General features: G+C 38.6%; 1 protein-coding gene across 4 annotated transcripts in view; it reads left to right on the plus strand.

Annotated features, from left to right (window-relative positions):
* Nucleotides 1-24,766, plus strand: part of NELL1 (neural EGFL like 1) — a 382,749-nt gene that overhangs the window by 85,249 nt on the left and 272,734 nt on the right. For all 4 annotated transcript variants that reach the window (XM_082195852.1, XM_082195851.1, XM_082195854.1 and 1 more), the window contains exon 5: nt 21,266-21,362. In XM_082195852.1, the coding sequence (XP_082051978.1) occupies nt 21,266-21,362 (97 nt within the window). The remainder of the gene's footprint in view (nt 1-21,265; nt 21,363-24,766) is intronic.

Consider the following 24,766-nt stretch of genomic DNA (forward strand, 5'->3'; position numbering starts at 1 on the left):
GAAGAATACACCTTTCAGGTTTTGACTTGTTTGTGGATTGCTTTTGGCTCCAGCCGAGACCTGGCAGTCTCCTTTCTAGACTGGGATAGTGAAATTTCTGGCAGGTACTAAACACCAATTAGAGCATGCACAGGGGTGCACAACCTGCAGCCCTCCAGATGTTGTTGGGCTATACCTCCCATCATCCCTGATCACTGGCTATGCTGGCTGGGGCTGATGAGAGTTGTAGTCCATAAACATCTGGAGGGCTGCAGGTTGTGCACCCCTGCTCTAGTTGATAGTTAATATATGTATATGGGTGCCTCATAACACTTTTTCATGCTAGAACCATGTACTTAGCACTTCCTTTACTTCTAAGCTGTCTCCCTTGATAACACTTGGTAGTTCCATGGAGTGAAGGAAGGGTGCTTGCCCTCTGGTGCCAAACTACTATTACAGCTTTTGAAGCAAAGGTCCCTCCAGCCTCCCAGTTTAATTTCCTTCTCTCTGTGTTTCTAGATGCAGTAGCAAACACCTGAAAGGCAGGTTCAGAGAAATCCTGACATCTTGTAAACACTTCTTGAAGGGCTGTATGTGAGGCACTGAAAAAAAAGATAATGAACTTGATCCTTCCTCCTTAGAGTCTTGACTATAATTAACTGAACTGCTTCTTTCCTAATGCTGATTGATAGCTCAGTTGTCTTAGCCTCTTTGACATGCTTATGTCCAGTAGTTTTTTCAGTGCCTTTGTTCTGTGTGAAAAACAGGGTTTCTGCATTTTTTTTATTTGCTCAAGCTTATACCCCTCCGATAAGAAAGTTCAATAAAATAATTTCAAATAGCTTATTCTGTGGTGACTAGCTCATGGACTAATTAGGCTTTTAAAGTTATAACCACAATATGGCTGTTGGTAAATGCCAGATAGGTGATTGTAATTTGCTAATAGCTTAGGCTAAGGGGATTCCTTCAGGATGTTTACCAGATTAAAAGCACTGGATATTGGGTCCAGAACAGAACAAATGATTCAGATTAAAGGAAATAGAGGTCCTTACCGAATGATATTTTCAGGCTCGATTCCCTTCTACCTAATCCTCTTCTGCAATACTAGTTCTGAAGACAATGTTGAAATATGCTGTCCAAATGTTTGAGTGGTGCTCTGCCTTGAACCAACCCCTAACTTGTAAACAAAGCAAAGCAAAGGAGCATGACAGTTGTTGAGTGTGTGAGAGTGTGAGAGTTGACTAATAATGTCACAGGCACTCTGTAGTAGATACACTTGTGCAACCACATTTCAGGCCAAGGGCAGGACAGTCTAGGAGTTTGGCTGCTTTGACCCAGTTTCTAAGTTTAGGGGACAGAGAATGAAACATACTTTGAAGTCAAAGTGAAGCAAGTTCAAATATCAAAGTGGTCAGCTGTTTAAGTGATGCAGAAAGACCTGAAGCAGCAAATGTACCTACACTAATCATGATAGTTACAGTGGTACCTTGGGTTAAGTACTTAATTCGTTCCAGAGGTCTGTTTTTAACCTGAAACTGTTCTTAACCTGAAGCACCACTTTAGCTAATGGGGCCTCCTGCTGCCGCTGTGCTGCCGGAGCACAATTTCTGTTCTCATCCTGAAGCAAAGTTCTTAACCCGAGGCACTATTTCTGCGTTAGCGGAGTCTGTAACCTGAAGTGTATATAACCTGAAGCGTATGTAATCCGAGGTACCACTGTATATCAGTTGCCACCCTGAGCCAGTTAAATAGCCAGTTAAATATTAGTTCTGATAATATACTGCTTTTTTTAAAAAAAAATAACTTCTTACCTAAACTTTTGTATACAAAAGAGAACTGAACATTTTCTTATTTTTTCCCCACCCAAGCCTTCTGCTGACACTTCAGTCAATTTCTTAAGGCTGTGAAAGTGATTAGCAGTGCCTTACAAAGGGCATGGCAACCATGAGTACTGTCAAGAGCTGCCAAAGTATCTGAGCTTTCCTAATCTTCAGTGGGTGGAAGGCTGCACTTGAAAGTACATGTGGAATCCAGTATTAGGGAGGGCAGATTTCACATATCAATTTTGCCATTTTACGATGGCTTAGTAGCATCTTAGGCTTGGAGATGAGTCTTGAATATTTAATGAAAGGCAGTGGTTTTCTGAGCTTCTTTGAGCAAATTAAGTCACAGGAGAAAGAAATGCTGTTTTAGTTGGTTGACTTGTGGGTTTTGCATCCTTTAGTGGTGTTCGCTGCTTTCCCTTTTAATTGCTCATTCAGTTCAGGTGAAGAAAATGCTGGAGTGTGAGAAAAAAATAGTTGTTGAAGTTTGTAGTCTCCCTCAGTTTACAAAGGGTGTTAAGGAGGAGTACAACCATTCTTATCTATGGCAGTCTTACATTTAGCAAGATAAGTTGGTTGTCTTTTGAAGGTGAGTGGTACTAATGCAAAATAAAGGTAAAGGTAAAGTTACCCCTGACTGTTAGGTCCAGTCGCAGACGACTCTGGGGTTGCACGCTAATGCAAAATAGGTGACCTCTTTTAGGTTTTGCCTTGAGCTGTCATTGCAGGGGAAGAGGTGAAATTTGCTACTGAATGTGAATGTGACTCTTTTTTCACTTTTTTTGAACCATTAGCGTGTTGTATGCCATATTGGCCTTGTTCACACTTAATAATAAGCCACTGTACATGTCTTGTTGGTATTGAGCAGTGTGCTAGTGTTTGCTGCCCTGCTGCTCCTCTCTTGATGTGAGCAACTGTCAACAACATATGCAGTTCTGGCTTACTGTTAAAGCTAAATCTGGGATCATGGTTTACTTATATTTTTAAACTGCCCTTCAATCTTGATAATATATACAGGGTGATTCATAATGAAGTATACAATTTCCATTTATAAATGGAAACTGTATACTTCATTATGAATCACCCTGTACTTTAGGCCACCTGTTAACCAAGGCTTTCAGGACAGTGTACAAAGAATACAGTAAAATATAATATAAAATCAACAATAAAATAATACAATTAGTAAAGTCACAGCTGAATTGCAAAACAGCAGTAATACAAAAGTCACAATGACTAGAAACTGGCCAGCCAAATGCCCCCAATCCATATTTATGCTTTCCAAACTCTTCCATATGCAGTATACTAATTCGTAGTATCACTTTCGACACCTGAATGCTGATTAGTCATTGACCTCAGGCATTCAGATGTGGTGTAAAATTGTAATTTTAATGCTTAAATATGCAAAGAGAAGCTACTTGAAAGATTAGTGGCATTCTAGGCTAAAAAAATAGGCTTCTTGAACATGTTGTCATAATTTAACTATGCAGTAATGAGATGTGACTAACAAAGGCGTGGGGTTCAATAAAATGTATCCAAGGAAATGCATTTGTCCATATGTTAGTCACTTTAACATCTGTTCTTCTATGTCCTAAAATTGCTCTTCCCAATGGCAATTCAAAAGTCTTAGTTAAATAATTTCAGGTGTAACTCAAAGATGACCAACATCAATAAGTGTTCTTGATTAAAAACCAAAAGCAATGATATTATTATTATTATTGGCATTAGCAAATGTCCAGTTGATGTCTGAAGAGTAACAGGAGGGGGAAATGTTCAGCTAAATGCAGCTAAATTACATTCAGTAAAATAAAATTCTCCAAGAAACGTGTGACGCATTCTTTGGGACTTGAACACACTAGTATTGTAATGCTTCCACAAAATTTTAGATTAGGAAGTTATATAGATGTTCATGTTTATATATGTAAGTAAAACCTCTGCTTAGTGCTTTGGGACGTAATACTGCATATCAAATTCAGCTCAGTTACTGGAACTGTAAAATAGTGTTTAAAAGGGGAAAATATATATAGGAAATTGCATAACATTTGAAGATATATAACTTATAGAAAAACGTAATTTAAATCCATTAAGAAGTCCCTTGTTGTTTCATAGTATTATGTATCATAGCATTGTTCACCTGCTTTGAAACACCCAAAGTGTCTATATTAGCCCTGGCTATCTGTGAAATCTCTCAGTCATCATTGATTTATTCAGAGGACCCACTTCCATCTTTTGAGGCCCCTGCCAGAGGCAGCTGGTGCCCATGACACCTGAAAGGGCCACTAGGAGGTCACAAGGGCATTGTCAATGTGGTCAGAAGGGTGTGGCCAGGTTGTCCTCATCCTCCTTGCTTGCAGAGATACTGTAGACACTTGGACATTTCAATTTTATAAATACTTAGCACCTAACCACACCGGAAGGAAAGAAGTGGTATTTAAGACTTACAGTAGTTCTGCCATTTGGGTACTGCTTGGATTAATGCTATTTAGGTTAGGTCCTTGGCTATGTGAAATTACTGCCATTGTTTGTTAATATGTTTTGTAACCGTTGTATTTCTGCAGAATAACAGTGATGCAGTAAACAAGTCACCCCTTGATGTAGCTTGATTATGAAGCTCAGTGGTTGAAAGAAGGCTAGGATATGGCTTACATGCTGTGTGTGACTAGATTCCTTGTTTTGTCACAGGCATTCTGTGTGTGAATGGAGAGTTGTATATTGCAGCCAACTGATTTACAAGACTGGGATATCATAATGGTTGCCTCTATTGTCGTGGTGATTGTTGGCTCCCTGTGTGATACATTTGCAGCATTGTGTAATGGAATGAATTGTTCTAGGCAGTTAAGATGATAGATTTCGGGATGAGCAAGCACAATGAATTTGATACATTTGAGCAAACTGCCAAATGTTTGCTTGTTGTAGATTTCTCGTTGCTAAGCTTTCTAAAACTTGTGCTTAGTTGCAGGGTACTCCCTCAGATGGTAAATAATGATAAACATTTGACATCCAATGCATATCTACTTGGGTGAATGTGTTATTGCTGTCTTTGTTGTTATGTTAAGTTATTTTCGTGTTTTTGTACTGTAAACCACCCTGTGATCCTCAGATGAAGGGCAGTATAGAAATTTAATAAATAAATAAATACTTGATAGTCTGAAATGTAGCACCCTAACCCTAACCCTAAAAAAAGCTCCCAGTATATTGGAAATGAGTATTGCTGGGTGGCAGAATAGGGGAGTGGGAGGCTATGCTGAAGCTGTTCACTACATGTAGGGGATTTTAAACATGGGGGGAAGCCTTTTCTTGAATTCCAGAAATCTAATATGCACACCAGGGATGAGGGTGGCGCTGTGGGTTAAACCATAGAGTCTAGGACTTGCCGATCAGAAGTTTGGCAGTTCGAATCCCTGCGACGGGGTGAGCTCCCGTTGCTCAGTCCCTGCTGCTGCCAACTTAGCAGTTTGAAAGCACGTCAGAGTGCAAGTAGATAAATAGGTACCACTCCAGCGGGAAGGTAAACGGTGTTTCCGTGCGCTGTTCTGGTTTGCTAGAAGCGGCTTAGTCATGCTGACCACGACTCGGAAGCTGTACACCGGCTCCCTCGGCCAATAAAGCGAGATGAGTGCCACAACCCCAGAGTTGGCCATGACTGGAACTTATGGTCAGGGGTCCCTTTACCTTTAATATACACACCTCAGTAATGTAATTGTGTAGAATGGTGCTAGGACCTTATGTTCATGATAGGGGAGCCTTCTTTCTAGTTTCCTGCATTCTGTCCTACTCGTACAGACTGAGATTCTGGACTCGTTACCTCAGTCAGTAGAGCACCAGACTCTTAATATCAGGGTCATGTGTTCAAGCCCCACACTGGGCAAAAGATTCCTGCATTGCAGGGGGTTGGACTAGATGACCCTTGTGGTCCTTTCCAACTCTACAATTCTGTGATTCCGACCGAGGCTCCTATGGATCCGCTCTGATATTTAATCCAATTTATTAGAGGAGGACTTGTGCTTTGCTTACTGGATTCTCAGTAGCTTGATTGTAGAGTACATGCTTTGCATGCACAAGATCACAGGTTCTATCCTCAGCCTTTCCAGGTACAGCTGAGAAAGACAGTTGTCTGAGAGCCTGGAGAGCCACTTCCTGTCAGTGTATACAATACTGTGCTAGATGGACCATTGGTCAGATTTGGTGTAAGGCAGCTTTCTTTGTTCAGAGCTGACAGACAGTGCCTGTAGTTTCCTCTTGATAGAGACCCAACGGCTGTAGTTTAAGATGCAGGATGTTGCAAAGCTTTTCAGTGTGGAGCAGAAAAGATACTGATGGACAGGTTTATGCCTTCGACGGAACAGAGATAATATTGCATTATGCTTTACTAGTGACGTTTTGTATTCATCTTATTAGTATGCTGTTAATGTGGCAGAGGAAGAAGGGATGCATAATGACAGAAAGAATAATTTTGAATCAAACCTAGCAAGGCTCACACGAGCAATTCAGTCACTTACTAAAGTGTGGAAGTAGATGCATTATCCCACCCTCAAATATTATGTATTTGGCTTTTACACTGTAACAGCATAAATTTAGATGTTAGACTAAAGTGGTAATGAATTCTCAAAACACAGGATGCTTTTTAATGGTTGATGCTGAGGTTTTAGCAAACCGATAGCAAAGCACTAAAATGATTATTTCCTTCAAGGAAATTCATATTACAGATTCCCCTTTGTGTTTCTTTGATGTCCCAGAAACAGAGAAGCAATAAATACAAAATATGATTTGAGAAAAATGCAAATAGACTTCAGGATACATTTTGCTGTTTTAACAGTGCAGTCCTTTTACACGTCCACTTAAAAACTAAAACCCATATAGTTCAATAGGACACCCTGGTAAGTTGTTAAGGTTTGCAGTCTAAAAATTAGAACTGATTGAGGGAGGGCAGGAGGGAAAGATGTTTGAAATTATATATAGCCTGGGGTTAGGATTCATTGACACAGGAGGTCATATAGTCCAATACCAGAGGGGGAAATGGGTGGTTTAGTTTCATCATGATCAATAACAGCTTTAAAGTGATATGTTTGCTTCAGGCAGTGGCTGAATCTTTCTAATGAGGGCCTCGATTTAAATCTATATTCACAATTTGCGAATATGTCTCATATATGAATAATAGGACACTCATCTTGCGTGGATTTTAGTTGGATGCGGTTCTTAAGCCTACATCTTTAAAAGTAGAAGGTAATTCTGAGGGTCTTGTTTGTTACTTCTAAAATTATCTTAATAATGGTCCTGGGGTAAGACAGTCTGTAACCTTCATGAAGCACCTCTTCCTAGGTGGCAGACAGGTCTTCAAGCAAGAATGGCACCATGGGGATGGACTTTCCCATAGCTACATATCAGTTTTATTTGTATGCTGCATTTCAACAGTTCAAACCATGCTCAAGGCAGCTTACAACATAAAAAGTACATAACTGCAACAGAACTATGATCAGATAGAAAGGATAGATAGATGATAGATGGATGATAGATAGATAGATAGATGATGGAGAGAGAGAGAGAGAGAGACAGAGACAGAGACAGAGAGAGATCTCAATCTGACATCTAGCTCAAGGATGTACAGGATCAGGGGTGCTGTCAGAATCTGTGCCTTCAAGGGGCTACAGAGGGCTTTGGAAACATCAGTATGTGAGGCTTTTTTGTCCTAGATAAAGGAAATACTTCCAGATGGCAAGGAGACCCCATTGAAAGGATACACAGAGCACTCTGTCCTAAACTAAACTAAAAATAAAAATGGTGAGTTCAGTCCCCATTATCATTCGCTTTAGCTCCCTCTTCATTAAAAACGACTTACAATATTTCAAAAGTTCAGGACACTGGAAAACATCATAATAGAAAATTCAACGATAAACATCTACCAGAATCTCTGCAAGAGACCTTGGCTACCTCATAAAACCCTTTATAGGGTCAAGAAAAAAGGAGGTATAGTGATACCTAACCTAAAATGGTATAAAGACTCAGCTAACTTCCCCAATATCCTTTTGGTTTTACAAGGCTTAGACCAGGTCCCATGGTTAAAAGTGGAGGACGATAGCGGTCAATTCTTTATGTGCCCACCCCTTTATTAGAAAGTGTACAACAAGACACTAGAAGACATTATTAACCCCTTTCTAAAATCAGATTTGACCATATGGAAGGAATGGAGATGGAAACTTTGACCTTTTGATTCCCCTTTAGTCCCAATAACTCAACACTCTTCCTTTTGCACAGCAGCCAAATCAGGCTTATTTGCTAGGTGGGAAACAATGGGATTATATAAACTCAAGACAGCTCCAGAAATAAATATTATATTGGGAGATATACCACATGATTGGTTAGAGATATACCAGATTATACACTTTCTAAACAAGCCCAAATATAAGGACTCCAGCATTTTGAATGACCACCGAGAAGGGGAAATGTATCCCAACTATATATGTATTTTGTGGTTTTGTATTGTGATTTTATGTTGTAACTGCCCTGAGACCTGCGGGTATACAAACAACAACAACAACAATAATAATAATATTATTATTAATAATAATAATAATAATAATAATAATAATAATAATAATAATAATTAATATTAATAATAATAATGAATTACATCAAAACTTTGCTGATGGGAATGGAATTTACCTGACTCTCTAGTGGTGGTTTTGCCAAGAAATTATTCCCTTATGGGAATAAGATGTTCAAACAATCAAATGATAGGGACAATTGCTCTGACTAAACCTAAAATTAGCCCTACTATCTTATTTAAATTCTCACATTAAGAACACAGCCAGCAAACACCCTCCATTTATTAACCGCAGCTAGATTTGGGATTGCAAAAAACTTTAAATGCAAATCTTTTTGAAGCCTGGATTTCACATGTACTGTATGGGGCATGGTGCTTATGGAAAAAGTAACCATTTCACAAAAGGTATATCAATCTGAGAGAGGAAAGACTAACACCTTTTATACAACATGATATTCTTTTACATTAGTACCTTGGTCCTCAAATTTAATCTGTTCCAGGAGTCCATTCGACCCTGAAATGGTTTGAAAACCAAGACGCAGCTTCTTATTGCTGTAGGAGCTTCCTGCACTCAAGCGGAAGCTGCATCAGATGTTCAGCTTCTGGAAAAAGTTTGCAAGCCAGAACACTCATTTCTGGGTTTGCGGCATTCAGGAGCCGATTTGTTTGGGAGCCAAGCCGTTTGACTACCAAGGTACCACTGTATTGCCTTTGTTAAGACAATAAGCATGGTTTTCACCCTTCATTGACTCAATGGAACGTTATGGAGAAACACATTCCTTTGATTGCTTTTCTTGAAATATCTAAAACTACAACCATCAGCCACTATTTCTCTCTCTTCTCTCTGCAACACTAAACTACTGTATGTATTCCTTGTATGGGTGTGTTTTGTTACTTGAAATTAAAAATCAGTAAAAAAATGTGAAGTAGTTCTATCCTCATCACACTGCTAGAAACAAGCACAGGTTAAGTTTCTGTTAAGTTGCCATAACAAATGGAGAAGGATGCTGAAATATTGCATAGAATTAGGTGGATAAAAACAGTTTCAAATAGGATAGAAATATCAGTTTCACGGAAATCCATATTAAAAGTTGTATTATGAGCTCTTCACTAATTTGTGAATTTTATGATGAAACAAATTTCATGGTTAAATTTCAAGCTTCAGGGAGTATACTGATTACCGCGGGGAAGAGCTTTTTGGGAAGTGCTGCTCAATTTGCTATGTGCAATATGCTGTTTTTGTGTCTTCAAATAAACCAGGGTTGGAACTTTGCTGAACTTTGTCTCATTGAGTTAGCACCACAGTTTAGGGAGAGGGGAGTGATGTATGGTTCAAAATATCTGGAAATGCAGGTCTTTCTCCCACCCACCGCAACTGTGGGTATGGGGGGGGGGAGGGAAGCTTGTCACTCTTTATGCCATTAGGACAGTTTGAAGATAGAGGAAACTGATGACCTGAATTTTGCTGCTCTGGAGTTCAAGTCTAATAAGCATGAGACTTGATCAGCCCAGAGAAATCAGGAAAACCAATAGGGGCACTCTGGTCTTATGTACCGGTAATAACTGTCCTAGCCTGGCTCTGATGTCTGTAAAACTCAACCCTGTCTGCTTCACCTCTATTGCCTCTAGAATTGACTACCTGTCTATTTTGGACCAGATGCCAGGGACCTGGCAGGGCTATCACGAGTGTGTGGTGGAGGTAAGGCAGTCAGGGGCTGATCCAGGAGAATAGACCAGTGATTTTTGGGATTTGGTGTCCCTCACAAGGCAGGAGCCATGGAAGGAGAAGGAGGACAGGTTGAATTGGTCAGGGCCTGAGGGGTGGACACAGGATGCATCAGAAGTAGAGGAAGAGGCTGCCCAGGTGAAGGGGGAATCAGCTAAATCCCCACCATTCCCTGTCCTGCTGTCTCCTAGCTAAGAAGGGCTTAAAGAGGGGAAGAGCAGCGACAACTTCCATGTAGGAGAAGCCTCAGATTACATGTGCACACCCTATTAGAGGAGGGTATATAAGCTGGTGGGGGGTGTGGTACCCCTATTACTACAACTGCTTCATAGGGCACAGACCTGGGAATAACTGCCTAGACACGAGAAGCGTGTATGCACATGTGTATCCTCAGGAGCTGCTGTAAGTGCATGCTCTTGTCAATAAAAAAATAACTATCTGCTTTCCTTGGCTGGGTGGGCTCAGGACACCATATCTCATGTCTCTTGTCCCTTTTATTTTTATCTGTATGCCCCCAAACTCTACCATTGCCTGGCTCTGGCTAGGCTTTTGGACCTAACCTATGTCTCCCCCGGACCACATCATTTGCCTTTTATCTCACTGAGTCTTGGCAAAAAATACATGCTTGACAAGCATACTAAGTGAGTCATTGGAGTATAGCCATTATATGGATGAAACACGTATACTATTTGCTTTTTTCTAACAGAACATCAGCCTGAATTTAAGTACATTATAGCACAAAGATTTCTTTAAAAAGAAAGTATCGTGTATAAGAATGTAATTATCATGCTGCAATAGACTAAGAAGGCAGTGTAGCTCAGATTATATTCAAAAATAGAAGCCCAGATGACTCTGGAATATTTACATGCAGGTCATGATGAAGAAGTTCCTTTGGTTTTTGGGTTTTTTCATTATCTGTGATTTATACTACTCTGAGTATGGACAGTTTTCTGTGGTTTTCAATGTATTTTCCAGAAGCACAGGTAATTCATTAAAAACATTTTTTAATTTAAAAAAAGAAAGCAATTCTGGACTATTTAGCACTTATTCAACTCTGATCAGTTGTTTAACTGAGAATCTTTACGTTTTGGTTTTTTTTTTTTTTAAAGGTTCTGCTAATCTCTCTGTTTTTTCCTCTCTCTATGTGTGTGTGTGTCCGTGTGTAAGAGAGAGAGAGAGAGAGCCAACTGTGCTCACCATTTTACCAAAAATATGCTGCTATTGCTATTGTTGTTATAGCTGAGATTTGTGTTTTTTGTTTTAAAAAAGCTTTAAATGTGAACAAGCACTTGGTTCAACATTTTAAAAATTAGGCCTGGTATTATTTTTCATCCCTTTCTTTCCCCCTCTGAGCCAAACAATAACTTCTTGATTAAATAGTTGTCAGGCACTATTGTGCTCTCCAAATTCAATAAGAAAACATTTCCTTCAAGATCTGAAATGTTTATCTAAATAGCTTTCTTCTTGTTAGATCATTGGGAACTCCTGCAGTATGACAAGAGCTGGACATGTGAAAAAAAAGGATTTTTCTTTTTACCAACTAGATGCCTTCTTTTTCGAGAGATAGGAAGCCGAATGAATAATTCAGCTAAAATAAAATTGAAGTGAGGTCTTTTTCTTCTAAAAAAGCCAGCACAGTCTGTAAACACCATTAAAAAAAAAAAAGCAATCATGCTGGGTATTAACACATTTTATATGGAATCAAGATAAAACAAGCGGTTGAAAGAAGCAGCAAGCTAATAGTCTTAGCACAGGGGCTCTGAAATATTTGTAATTTTGTTTTAAATGCATATAGCATTGCAATAAATGAATCTAGAATCAGAGCATGGGTGTTTATAATGCTGGAAGTTCAGGTTGTATCCTGATCACCTCCTTCCTAAAGTTCTACTAATTGTACCTGGAAACAATATCCTATCCATGAGGTTTACTGTCACTTTTCCTTCTGCTTTGCTTCCTCCTGCTTTATACTGATTTGCTTGCCCATAACTTAGGGACAAGATCATATACCACAAGCAAAAGTTTCCTATTTTTTTTTTTTTAAAAAAAAAACTTTTAGGGAGGTTAGCTTGAATTGGACAGTTCTTATGCACTGAGCCTTAACCTCTCCAATTAAGAAGGGCTTTGGGTAGCAGAGCTTAGCAAAACCTTGCCTAAACCTTCAAGGCTGTATTGATATACCACCTTAATACCACAGTGGTCTTTGTTTTTTTAATTGTATGCAACCCAGAAAATTTTATGTAATGTGATGAATAAATAAAAATAAATATTAAATTACGGCTGCCTGCTATAGGGGAAAGGCAGACATGACTTATTATTAGAACTTTGTACAGACTGTAGAGGTGTGATGAATGTACAGGTTTCTAGAGGCTTGGCCAAATCAGATACAGTTCTTGCGTATTTGGCGCATGTACTTGGAATATGTAGATGGAATATGGTCCAAACTGCTTTGCTTGCCATATATATTATGGACATTAATCCTGTTTTGTTTCCTGTATGTGTTTTCTTTAGTTGTATGTTTCTGTTATTGATAAATAAATTTCATCTATATAAGGGCTGGAGTAGTCATGCATGATGGTTAGAAATAATTTATGGAACCATCATAGCAAAGATGCAGAACCAGTGGTGCAAAATAAGATGTGTGGAGTAAATCTTGTTTTTCAGATTCTGGTTATGGGGAAAAAAATTGGTCTTTCAACTTCGTATGATATTTACAGTATATCGTTCTTGTTCTCCAGTTTTGCCTGCTGCTGGAAACTGTGTAGCAATAAGGCAGTGCACTATTACAGTGTAACTGCAAAGGCAGAATGCCACCTGCCTCTGCTTTTATACGGTGACACCAATTATAGTTGGTGTCCATTTTTAACACATTTAGACTAGGCATTAGTCTAATTAACAGGCATGGCCAAACTTGGCCCTCCAGCTGTTTTGGGACTACAATTCCCATTATCCCTGAACACTAGTCCTGTTAGCTAGGGATGATGGGAGTTGTAGTCCCAAAACAGCTGGAGGGACAAGTTTGGCCATGCCTGGTCTAATACATGAGCTTTAAAAACAAACAAACAAACAAACAAACAAACCTGCAAAGAAACCATAAACCTGAATTACAGCTCATGGTTTGTTTGGAGAGGAGCAAACCTTGAACCTATGTTTGGATGTAACACTAAGCAAAACCATGCCTTAGCTACAACAGGAGCACATTTGGAGTAAGTGAGGAGCAGACCACCTGCACAAACATGCCTCACCTTTACCTTTAAACAGTAGTTAAGCCTAACTGTGGTTTTAAAGTGATATGAACACAAACCCACTGAAGTCTGTACCCAATACCCAACCCTCTTTTCCCATGCTTTGGTATAATGTAAAATGCCCATCCCTGGTTGGGCAGCACTTCACAGATAGACATTTCTATCTGTAACATGTAACGAAATGCCCATTTGTGCCAATGAGATATCAAGGACCAGGCCTGTGCCAAGACGAGGCAGCCGGGTACATTTGCCTTGGGCCTCAGAGGGCTAAGCTGGCTGGCTGGCGGGGGGGGGGGAGCAGGGATTGACTGCTTTTTTGTTTATAATTTTATTCTAACAACTTCTGCCCTGGGCCTTAGACACAGGCCTGTCAAGCACTGCTCTTTCTGGGAAAATAAACTTGTAGCTCCTGTTTCTTGATAGTTTGTCATGTTCACTATATATTTCAAGGCAGCTTTTTTATTTTATTTTTGCTGCTTCCCCCCCTTCTTGAAACAATAGTTTAAATTACCAGTACAGAAACTAGCAGCCGGCAAACAAAAGGGGACCATTAATTGTTGGCCGTTTGGTTTCTGGCTTTTTTGTTTTTCTTATCTTACGCCTTTCCCCCTGCTATTTTCATGTCTTTGGGACTCTCTTTTGCTTTATTGGATGCATTCCCTTTCTTAAAGTAAATCTCAGGCACTATCTGGCATCTTCTGCTATTCTTCCCATAAAGTCTGCTAAAATGGTCAGTGACGCAATTAAAACCACATCCTTAGAACTGAATAGGGGAGAATTACAACCCAAAGGAGTTAATATTTCTTTGAGCCATTTTTTCAGATTCAAGCAATGTTACTATATTTTTAGCCTCTGTTTTGGAAGGCATTCTTCAGGATTTCATTCATACGCAGAATCATGGAATTGTAGAGTTGGAAGGGACCCTGAGAGTAATCTAGTCTTAGCCTCTGCAATGCTAAGCACAACTAAAGCACAAATGACAGGTGATCATATAACCTTTTATATTTGTGCAGCTGGTTATTCCTGCCTAAGTGCCCAACTTTACATTTGTCTCTATTGAAAGTCATTTTGTTAGTTTTGGCCCAGTGCTCAAATCTGTCATGGTCATTTTGAATCCTGATCCTGTCTTCTGTGGCATTACCTACCCCTCCCAGTTTGTTGTCATCTGCAAATCTGATGAGCATCCCCTCAAATCCTTCATTCAAGTTGTTTATAAAGATGTTTAACAACAATGGGCCCAGGACAGAGCCCTGCAGCACTCTTTGGATTTGGTCAGCCAGACAACTACAAATCCACATAACAGTTGCTTCATCCAGATCACATTTTACCAGCTTCTCTGCAAGAATATCATGGCAGACTTTGTCAAAAGTCTTACTGAAATCAATATACACTTCGCCTACAGCATTCAGCTGATCCACCAAGCTTGCAACAGCATTGAAAGAAGAAATGAGATTTGTTTGCCATGACTTGTTTTTGAGAAAACATGCTGGGTTTTAATAATCACTTCATCCTATTCTAAGTGTTCACTGACAAACTGTTTAATTATCTGTTCTAGGACCTTTCCTGGTACCAATGTTAACCTGACTGGTCAGTAGTTTTGAAAGTCTTTCATTAGAAACTTTTTATTAGGATTATAACCATATTGAAGCTGGAATTCTATAAGAATCTCTGTGGTGCATGAATCTCTGTTGTAATCTGTTTGTTATTTTTCTAGTTGTTATTTGTATATTTCTAGTCCTGTCCATAAGTGGATAAATCAAAAGCCAGGATCTTTTCCTGACAGATGCTATTAGACTTGTCAGAGCAGATAATCTGCTATGCATGAGAAGTGTGTGCCATAATCATGGTGATTATCCCATCTGAGACAAGTGACCACTGTTTGGAGTGTATGGGACCAGTGTATGGGAGTGAGAATGAGAAGAGATACTTGTCAAACCTCTAACTCTGTGTTCTTGGTGTTTAGTCCAGGTTCCGCCATCAGCACATGTATAATATGGAATAATAATACAATATGCCATACAGAAAAAATATACCTCATTGTGAACCCCCAGCTTACATTAATTATATATATGTGGCAGAAGAAATACTGCCATATACTGTCACAGTTTGGAAGAGTTTCTATGAAAATAAGGATTGCATCCATCAACTGCTAACTCAAACAACTTGAGTGAGGCAATCTGTAATAATAATAATAATAATAATAATAATAATAATAATAATAATAATTTATTATTTGTACCCCGCCCATCTGGCTGGGTTTCCCCAGCCACTCTGGGTGGCTTCCACAGAAAAAAAATACACTAAAATATCACACATTAAAAACTTCCCTGAACAGGGCTGCCTGCTACTTCTAGACCAAAGTTTTAATCTCTCACAAAGTAATATTTGCATAAAAAGTCAAGGGATTCTGGAAATGTTAACTTCTGGAACTTCTTTTCTTTCTTTTTTACACACTGAATGTCTCTCTGTGTGCACACATAAAACTTGAAGATCAATTATATTTTGATATGGCAGTTTTAAAAATCCATAAATAATTTGTGCACATGGTCAGTTCCGACTACTTCTGTATATGAATTTGTGTGGACAAATATTACTTATGAAGCTTCTTTATATTGAAGTAGACAGACCACTGCAAAAATCTTTCCCAGACCTGACAGATCCCGGCAGAGATTTCCCCCAACTTTTTTTTACCCATTATTCCTTTTTTAAAAAAGGATACACACAGAGAGAAAAGATACCATAGAGTTTGAATTTGGGTTCTCTTCAACACAAAAGATGAGCTCGCCTGCTGAAGTATGACATTTTATGAAATTGAACTAGGTGATTGTCTGCAAGAAAACCTTTGACTGTAACAACTGGGTAAAGTGCTGCTACAATTACAGGTGACTCCCCACTTATTTGAGTTTACGTTCTGGCACTCCACATGCACAAGTGAAAATTGCGTAAGTGGGGAGGACCCTCTAAGCACCATTTAAATGCTCTCTCTCCAATCCAGATCAAAAATATTGTTGATGTGTTTTAATCTCTTTCACTGTTAATTTTAATTATTTTGTTTTAAACTGGTTTTATTGATAATTTTAATATTTCTTGTAAATCACATAGAGATTTGATTACAACAAAGTGGCATATACCTTTTGTCAACCAACCAACCAATGGATGGTTATTCAGTCGTACATTACTTTTTGATGCACATGAGTACATACTTTTTATTGTGTAACTTTTACATATTCCATTTATGGAGTGTGAAGACATTCTGTTGTTTTCAGTAGGCTGTTTTATTATTAGCAAGTCAACATACTGAACCAGGAACCCTGTTACAATCAACAAAATATCTGACTAGAAACTGACTAGTCAAAACGGTTAATGACAGAACTTTTTAATATCAGAACATGCACTCTAGTAATGTGTGGTATGGGGGCGGACATGCAAGCATCCTAAAAACCACTTACATGGAGAAAAGGCACAGTAAGCCCTCTGTATTTAATCTGAATGGATGACTGAAGGAGAAGGTAAATAGAGGCTTCACAAGTGTAATTAGACCAGGATAACAATTGAGGAAAAATGAAGAGAGTCCTTTGCCATTTACCCCCTATCTAATGAATGCAGTATTCTCAAAATATGCAGGAAAGAGGGGTTGTTACAACCTTCTTCTATAAAGGGTAGTTCTTCGTTAAATTCCCACCAAAGCATGAAACAAACCATTTGGGCCTGTATCTCATTTGTCTTCCTTATATTGTACTATTGAGCTGCAGTATAATACATGTCGATTTGTGTGCTTTTACATTGAAAAAATCATTCTTTTGTGTCATTGAAGACAGATATTGTGCAGTCCCTTCAGAGCCCTACTCGGTCAAATAAATAAAAATCCAATACTCCCTTGTAAGGAGTGTTGTGGATAGCGGTACATTCCTTTGTTTTAAGCTTTGGGGCTTTTAGTGGTTAACAAAAGATGGAATTCCTCATTGAATAATGACCAATGTTTTTAAAAGGCTACATATTTTCTACTAATGGTTAAGAGCGGTAGTCACGTAATCTGGGAAACCGGGTTCGCGTCTCCGCTCCTCCACATGCAGCTGCTGGGTGACCTTGGGCCAGTCACACTTCTCTGAAGTCTCTCAGCCCCACTCACCTCACAGAGTGTTTGTTGTGGGGGAGGAAGGGAAAGGAGAATGTTAGCCGCTTTGAGACTCCTTAAAGGGAGTGAAAGGCGGGATATCAAATCCAAACTCTTCTTCTTCTTCTTCTTCTACTAATACCATATAGGTAAAGAAAAATCTCTAATGTGAGTGTGTTGTTCAGTGATTTGCTTTCTTAATGAGTATGTCAAAGGTTTTATGAATTGTTGAATTCAAAGGAACTTACCCCTACGTAAATGCATAGAAGATGAGAGCCCTGGTTTCCTAAAATAGTATTTGAGTAGAGGTTTAATTTTGAATTTGATGCTGAAGAGTGGAGGTATTTATTCTTTAAAATGTTGATAGGGATAATAAATAATACTTCCACAGTGTCAGTGATCTCCAAAATATATGCTTGGAGAATGGAAAAATGTTTTATTGCTCAAAGAGGTAAATTAGTTCAAGGGGACCTATGAAAGGGTATTATCTAGCAAAAGAAAAGAAAATTATTGCAGTATTAATGATTCCAACTTTGAATATGCTTTTTGCCTCAGTATTCTGAAGAATTAGAATTGATTGTAATTACAATGCAGGTAAGCTGTTACTCCCCATAATTATATGAATTACTCTCTTGAGTTCATTGAATGCTCCTAAGCCAAAAGTTTAAATGATTTTTAAAAAATTATACCATACATTACTGTATCTGCTTTTATTTGCCCTGGTCAATATCAGTTTGGAAGACTATATACTGCTGTATACTTGGCTTATCACAGCTATGTGTTGATTTTCTTTTTAAAGTTTCATAAAAAATATAGGTAATTTATGTTTCTTGAAATGTATGTGTTTCCAGACAAATAGCAAGCTACAACACAAACCAGTGATTACATTTAGTAAGGCCAGGCTTGAGCAGGTTGGAAAGCTAGATTGAGTGTAAATTCATAAAGCTGAAATGGATTGTGTTGGCTCATAGTTTGTTTTGGAGACTGTATCTCATGTTAATTTAAAAATATGATTGCAGTGCCTTTCATCAATTTCTTATACATGTACACATTATCAGTGAAAAATGCTGATGTCTGGCAGAGCTTTACTGAATGGTAAATGGGTTTTTGTTATCTGAGAGCATTGCTTCAATACCCTTGCTGACCTCCTGTAACAATTCTGTGAGGCACTTTAAGGACAATATTTCTCCGATTCGGACAAAGTTGGAATCTGCTACAGTTGGATCAAGTTCAAGGGAGGTATCCTGAGCACTGTCTGATCCACCTGTACTGGATTATGGCCTGAGGATGTGGAGAAGCTGCTTGAAGAAGTGTCACCAACCACCTACCATCTTGACACTTCCCATCTTGACTTCTTAGTCAACGCATGGGGGTTGACTGGGTAGGTCCAGGATGTGATTAGTTTCACTGGAGGAGGGGGAAATACCATCCATTTTGAAGGAGATGGTGTGGCACCCCCTCCTTAAGAAGACCTACATGGACCGAGAAGCATTAAACAACCATTGCTGAGAGGCAGTTATTCCTTTTTGGGCCAGGTGCTTGAGTGGGTGGTGATGGTAAAACTTGAGGCACACTTGGAGGATCCAGGTTGGTTTCAGACCCCATCATGGCATAAAACTTCCTTGTTTACCCTGGTTGATGACATTTGTTGGGGGAAAGGTGTGTGTGGGGGGAGTGATTCTGTTCATTCTGCTTGATCTCTTTGTACCTTTCAATATTGTTGACCATGGTATCTGTGATCTTCAAATGAATGGTGGTACATTACTACTACTACTACTACTACTACTACTACTACTACTTCAATGGTTCTGATCCTATGCCCATTACTGTTTCCATAATGTAGTTATGGGATCCTGTTGTTTGGCACCATGGCAATTGTCTTGTAGTGCCCTGCAGGGTTGTCCCCATGCTATTTAACAACTATATGAGGCCACAGGGAACTGTCATGAGATTTGTAGTGGAATATAGGGGAATGTAAGGGACGCGGGTGGCGCTGTGGGTAAAAGCCTGTGGGTAAACGGCGTTCCGTGTGCTGCGCTGGCTCGCCAGATGCAGCTTTGTCACGCTGGCCACGTGACCCGGAAGTGTCTCCGGACAGCGCTGGCCCCCGGCCTATAGAGTGAGATGGGCGCACAAACCCCAGAGTCTGTCAAGACTGGCCCGTTCGGGCAGGGGTACCTTTACCTTTACCTATAGGGGAATGTAGGGAAAATAGCCTGTTCTGGATGATATTGCACTCCCCTGGTAGGAAGAGGTCCATAGCTTGGGGATGCTCCTGGATCCAGTCTTGTCACTGGAGTCTCAAATGACCTTGGTGATTTGATTTAATTGATTGTTATATTTTTATGCCACTTTTCAAATGAATAGCAAAGCAGATCACAAACAATAACATAAAGAACATCACAAATACAACATAAATCATAGAGAATAATTAACAACAAATCGTCAAAACAATTACAATTTATAAAAAACTATTAACAAAACAACTAACAATAAGCTAAACAGCACAATTACAACAAAAGCCATATGATATAATTCACGAAGTACTACATCATCATCATCTATAAAACAATATTAACACCATTAACAACAAAATGGCAACCACAAACTAAACCAAACACTGTTGAATTCCTATACACATGCTTCCTACCCCCATGATTTTAAATCTTTCAGATGGTATGGTAACCCCTGGTTTGTAAAGCCAAGGCATTTTTCTTTAATGTCTGAGACTATGACAATTTACAAACTGGAGCTTGCAAAGCTGCCAAACTATGAAGTAAAGTTGTGTTCACTGTGGATTGCTGTTTATCTGCTAAATTTATAAACCATTGAAAAAACACATCTGTGGCTTTTGCTCCACCTCAAAAGGCTGCTGAACTTTGGAGTTGTGTGTAAATTTATGAAATTAAAAAACTGAATGTTGAATACATGTAAGACAGGTAGACAAGCATTGCCATATTATGGATGCTTGTGTACATTTGGAAGGCCAAATCATATTGTATGGTGCTAGCAGAAGCCATGGGTCGAGAAAGATTCAAATCACTATATTCGAAGTTCCTCCAATTGCAAATATAATAAATAAACACTCTTCCCTACTCTTGGTGTTTTGAAATGTTCAGAAAAACGTACTTTGTCAAGTATTGCGTATGACAATCATTATCCTTTCTCTAACAACCACTCTTTGATGAATAGCTTTCTACAATTGCTATGAATATATTAAATATATATGCATTTTATTGATTATAGATTAGTAATTCTTTACTGTAATTGATAAGTGTAAACTTTTTAATTATTATTTGCTGATGTTTAATTTTACTATTGAATTCTAAAGGATTATTGAATATTGCTTTATTTGATATAAGTTGTTTATTTTAAAGTTATTGTAACTTTTTATATAGGGTCTGATTGTTACTATTAATGTTTGATGTTTCTTGATGATAATGATGATGTGTTGGAAGCCTGCCACAGTGGCTGGGGCAACCCAGCCAGATGGGCAGGGTATATTTTTTTTAAAAAAATATTATTAAATATATTGTAATAGTTGTTATGGCCCAGTTTCCTTGTAAATGAATGCATTGGTTATGGGCTATCTCTGCTTACTTGCATGTACAGTATCTGTAGTTCTCATGCCATGATGCTTTATTTTATCTATATCTGAAAACTCTATTTTTCTCTTTTTTCAGTTGAAAATTTAAAAATGTGATATATGTTGTTATGTTGAACCTTAGATAGCAGCTTGTATAAGTCTCACTGTGTGTAGTTTATCAATGAGTTTTTATTTTTAATTTTTGTTAAAATTCTAATCAAAAAGAATTTGGCTAATAGTAGCACTTTACTTCATAGGATTTATGAACGTGTTATAGACCCTCCAGAAACAAATTTGACTCCAGGAAGCAATCTGTGGCTTGGACAACGTAACAGGAAACATGGCTTCTTTAAGGTAAGCCTGAAAAATGGAACCAAATGAGTTAACAGCAATATGGTGATACATTCATCCTTTGCCTTTTACAACATCCAATCATTGGTGTTTTCATAGCAACACTGCCATTTCATAGTTCAACATGCATGTGGATGAGCTACATGGAGTGAAAATTTCTGAACACATGAATTCAGTTTACACTCATTCTGTGTAACTTTTCCTTTGTAACTTGTTTTGGATCAACTTAAAGGGAATAAGAAATGTGAATCTTTATGTCAGAGCATGGAGTCAAATAATGATACATCATATGCTCTCTGTAATCAGAGGTGTATTGTTGTTATAAAAAGATGTATAGGTTATGTACCACGCTGCCTTGCTTTCTATATATTGGGTTTGGGCTGGAGTTCACACGGCTTCACCTGAACTACTTACTATTCTCATATGTGTGGGCAGACCTGATAACCTTTCATCCCACTTGCTACTTCCTGACCTTCTGCTTATTCTTCTGATTCAGTTTTTCCTTATCTTTAGTCTCTAACTCCTGAAACAATCAAAATATGTAAACATATGGCCCTTTCCCCCAAAAATCCTTCCTGGCTAGAAGGAGATGGTCTCTTACCAGCTTGGCTGTCTCCACATATGGACGAGTCAACAAGGGAACTGAATTATTTCCCATATCAGGTTTATTCTAGTGCATCTGGTGGATAGCTCCATGGCCTACACAACTGAACCTGGCATAGGAGGAAATACATGCTTGCTGCTGGCTTATGGACAGGGAACTACTGTACTGGAACTGACATTCAGTCCAAAACTTTGGGGAGTGAAATCCAGAATGGTGCTGTCTAGTTCTCTGCATGGGATCCAAAACTTTGGGGTTTACTACCCTATCCCATAGCATTGGTCATCCTAGCTGGTCTTCTCAACTGGTGTTGGTTCTGTTGCTAACCTAGGTTTGGCCAAAATTTTCTCTACAACAGAAAGACAAGTGGCAAAATCAAAAACATCCTCAGTTTCTTTGCTCCCCTACTCTCTAAATTCCCCCTTCCTTTTCCACAGCTTCCAACAGAACCAGGAGGGCATTAACATCAATCTCAATGTACTCTTCTAACAAATAAGAGATAAGTAGGTGTTTTTGGGATGGGAGTGGGACTTGTAGCCTTCTGTGGATACAGGAAGCTTTCCTAAAGTCTGATCCTGGCTGAACTCTGCTGGAGCCTTTACCCTCCCATGCAGTGGACCAAAGAACAGAGGGTAATATGTAAAACAAAACATTAGGAAGCCTCTCTCACCATCCTCCTATTTTCTCCTGCTAATGCTCCTGCAAACTTGTGCACTGTTTGGCTTGTTGAGCCCACTGGCTCATAATGAATTCTGGCACTCATGCATCTATGGCTCCCACTCCCAGGCACCAGCAAATGTGCCACCAGCATTGCATTTGAAGCAGATGCCAATGCCTTTCTCATCCAGCTGTATGTGTGAAGACCCCCCACCCACATTACCCAACTGGTATGGGGTGCAAGGGAGGTTGCAATGGGTAAGACTACTGCAGCAGCTTTTAATATAATGCAGATAATTTTTGTATCTCTTTTGTCTCCCCCACTCCCCATTTAAATTAAGGTGGAGAAATGCCTTCTTACCTGGACTTTATTTCTCCATCTAACAGCTGAGCTGTCACCGTGAAGTGAAATTGATGGCATTATTTTATTCTACAGCTGTTGGTTTTTTAACCTCAGCTGCTTCCCATAATTCTGCAGATGGTAAACATATGTTTATGGGTATATAGCAAAAAAGGAACAGGGGGAGTAGTAATAGTTATATTGGTTTTGCCCATCTTTAATTCTTTTTTGATACAGACAGCCAGAGTCTAAGAACTGAGGGATATTATGCATTTATAAATTAATATTTCTACACATTAACGCTTTGGAAACAGCAGGATAGCTAATGATATGATAATGAGCTGCCAGTTTTTATTGATCATAATGTAGTCGACATGTGCCTTTCTTTGCTCTATGGATGCCTGAATATTTTACTAACTGTCTGCAGGGCAAAACTACATAATTGGCTGTATTTTTAAGCTTGCTTGTGAGTTTTATAAGCGTTACACTTTATTCTTGTTGTTACCCAATGCAAAAGCCTATGATTTTGATAGTTTATAAGCACACATATCCCTTGTCCTTATATTTACATACTCAGCAGGACCCCCTTTTTTCTTTTGAAAGCAATTTGTTTCAGTGTTTTAGCATATACAAACCCCTTTTTTCTCAGTGTAAACAGAGATCTGCAGGGAAATAAGAATGTTAAAAAAAGAATTGTATTTTTCTTTTGTATCTGCAGGGGAATTGTGCTAGCAATTGTGTCTAAAAAGCACTGAATATTATTATCAGCATTATACTGATAATAGCTGTTTCAAATCTATTAGGAGTGTAACAGCATACTTCGCTAATATGTTTTCAGTTCATCTTCTGCTTTTGTTCTTAATGGGAAAACTCTAAAATTGTAGCATCAATACACACTTGGAGACACAATCTTCTCTTTCCTTTCACACCTGCTATGTTTTCCTGATGTAGCCTTACCTGATAAGATCTTCATTTTATATTGTCTTTCACACAGTGTAAAAATCAATTCTGGAAATCTAGTGGAAATCTAGTGCTTGTTTCCATGTTCCAGAAAAACTTTTCCAAGCACCTTAGCTTGGAAAATCACAGGAGTTTTGCACTGTAATTCCACTTGATGAAATTTGGGGCAGTATCCTGACATACAGTTCTTTCCTGCTGTTTAAAATTTAGTGCGACATGGCAGTATATCGATCAAAAAGCCACAGTGCCATAATGCAACAGGTACTGTAGATATTGTACACTAGATATTGGAACAGAAGTGTTAGCATTATAAGCATTAAAGCTAACCCAATAAACTAACAACAACAACAATTTTTTATTTATACCCCACCTATCTGGCTGGGTTGCCCCAGCCACACTGGGTGGCTTCCAACACCCGTAAAAATAATAAACCATAAAACATTAAAAGTAACAATCAGATCCTATATCAAAAGTCACAATAACTTTAACATAAACAGCTTATATCAAATGAAGCAATATCCAATATTCCATTAGAATCCAATAATAAACAGTAAAATTAAACATCAGCGAATAATAATTTAAACAGTTTACGGTCATCAATTGCAATCAAGTATTACTAATCTATAACCAATAAAATAGCAGCAAAGCACAATGCATAAAATACCACAAAACGTACAAAACCATGTGAAAGGGTCGAATTGAGAAACAAGGACACACAGCTTACAAAATTATTTTTACAAACTATCTCTGAACTCCTCTTTTCCCAGCTGCTTCTGCTGTTCTCAAAGTCATGGTCTGGGAAAGGCTCCTGAGGTTGGAGGGTGGGGCAAGGCAGGTGGAAAAGCCATT

This window comes from Podarcis vaucheri (genome assembly GCF_965113315.1).
Source record: "Podarcis vaucheri genome assembly, chromosome: 1".
Classification (NCBI taxonomy): Eukaryota; Metazoa; Chordata; class Lepidosauria; order Squamata; family Lacertidae; genus Podarcis; species Podarcis vaucheri.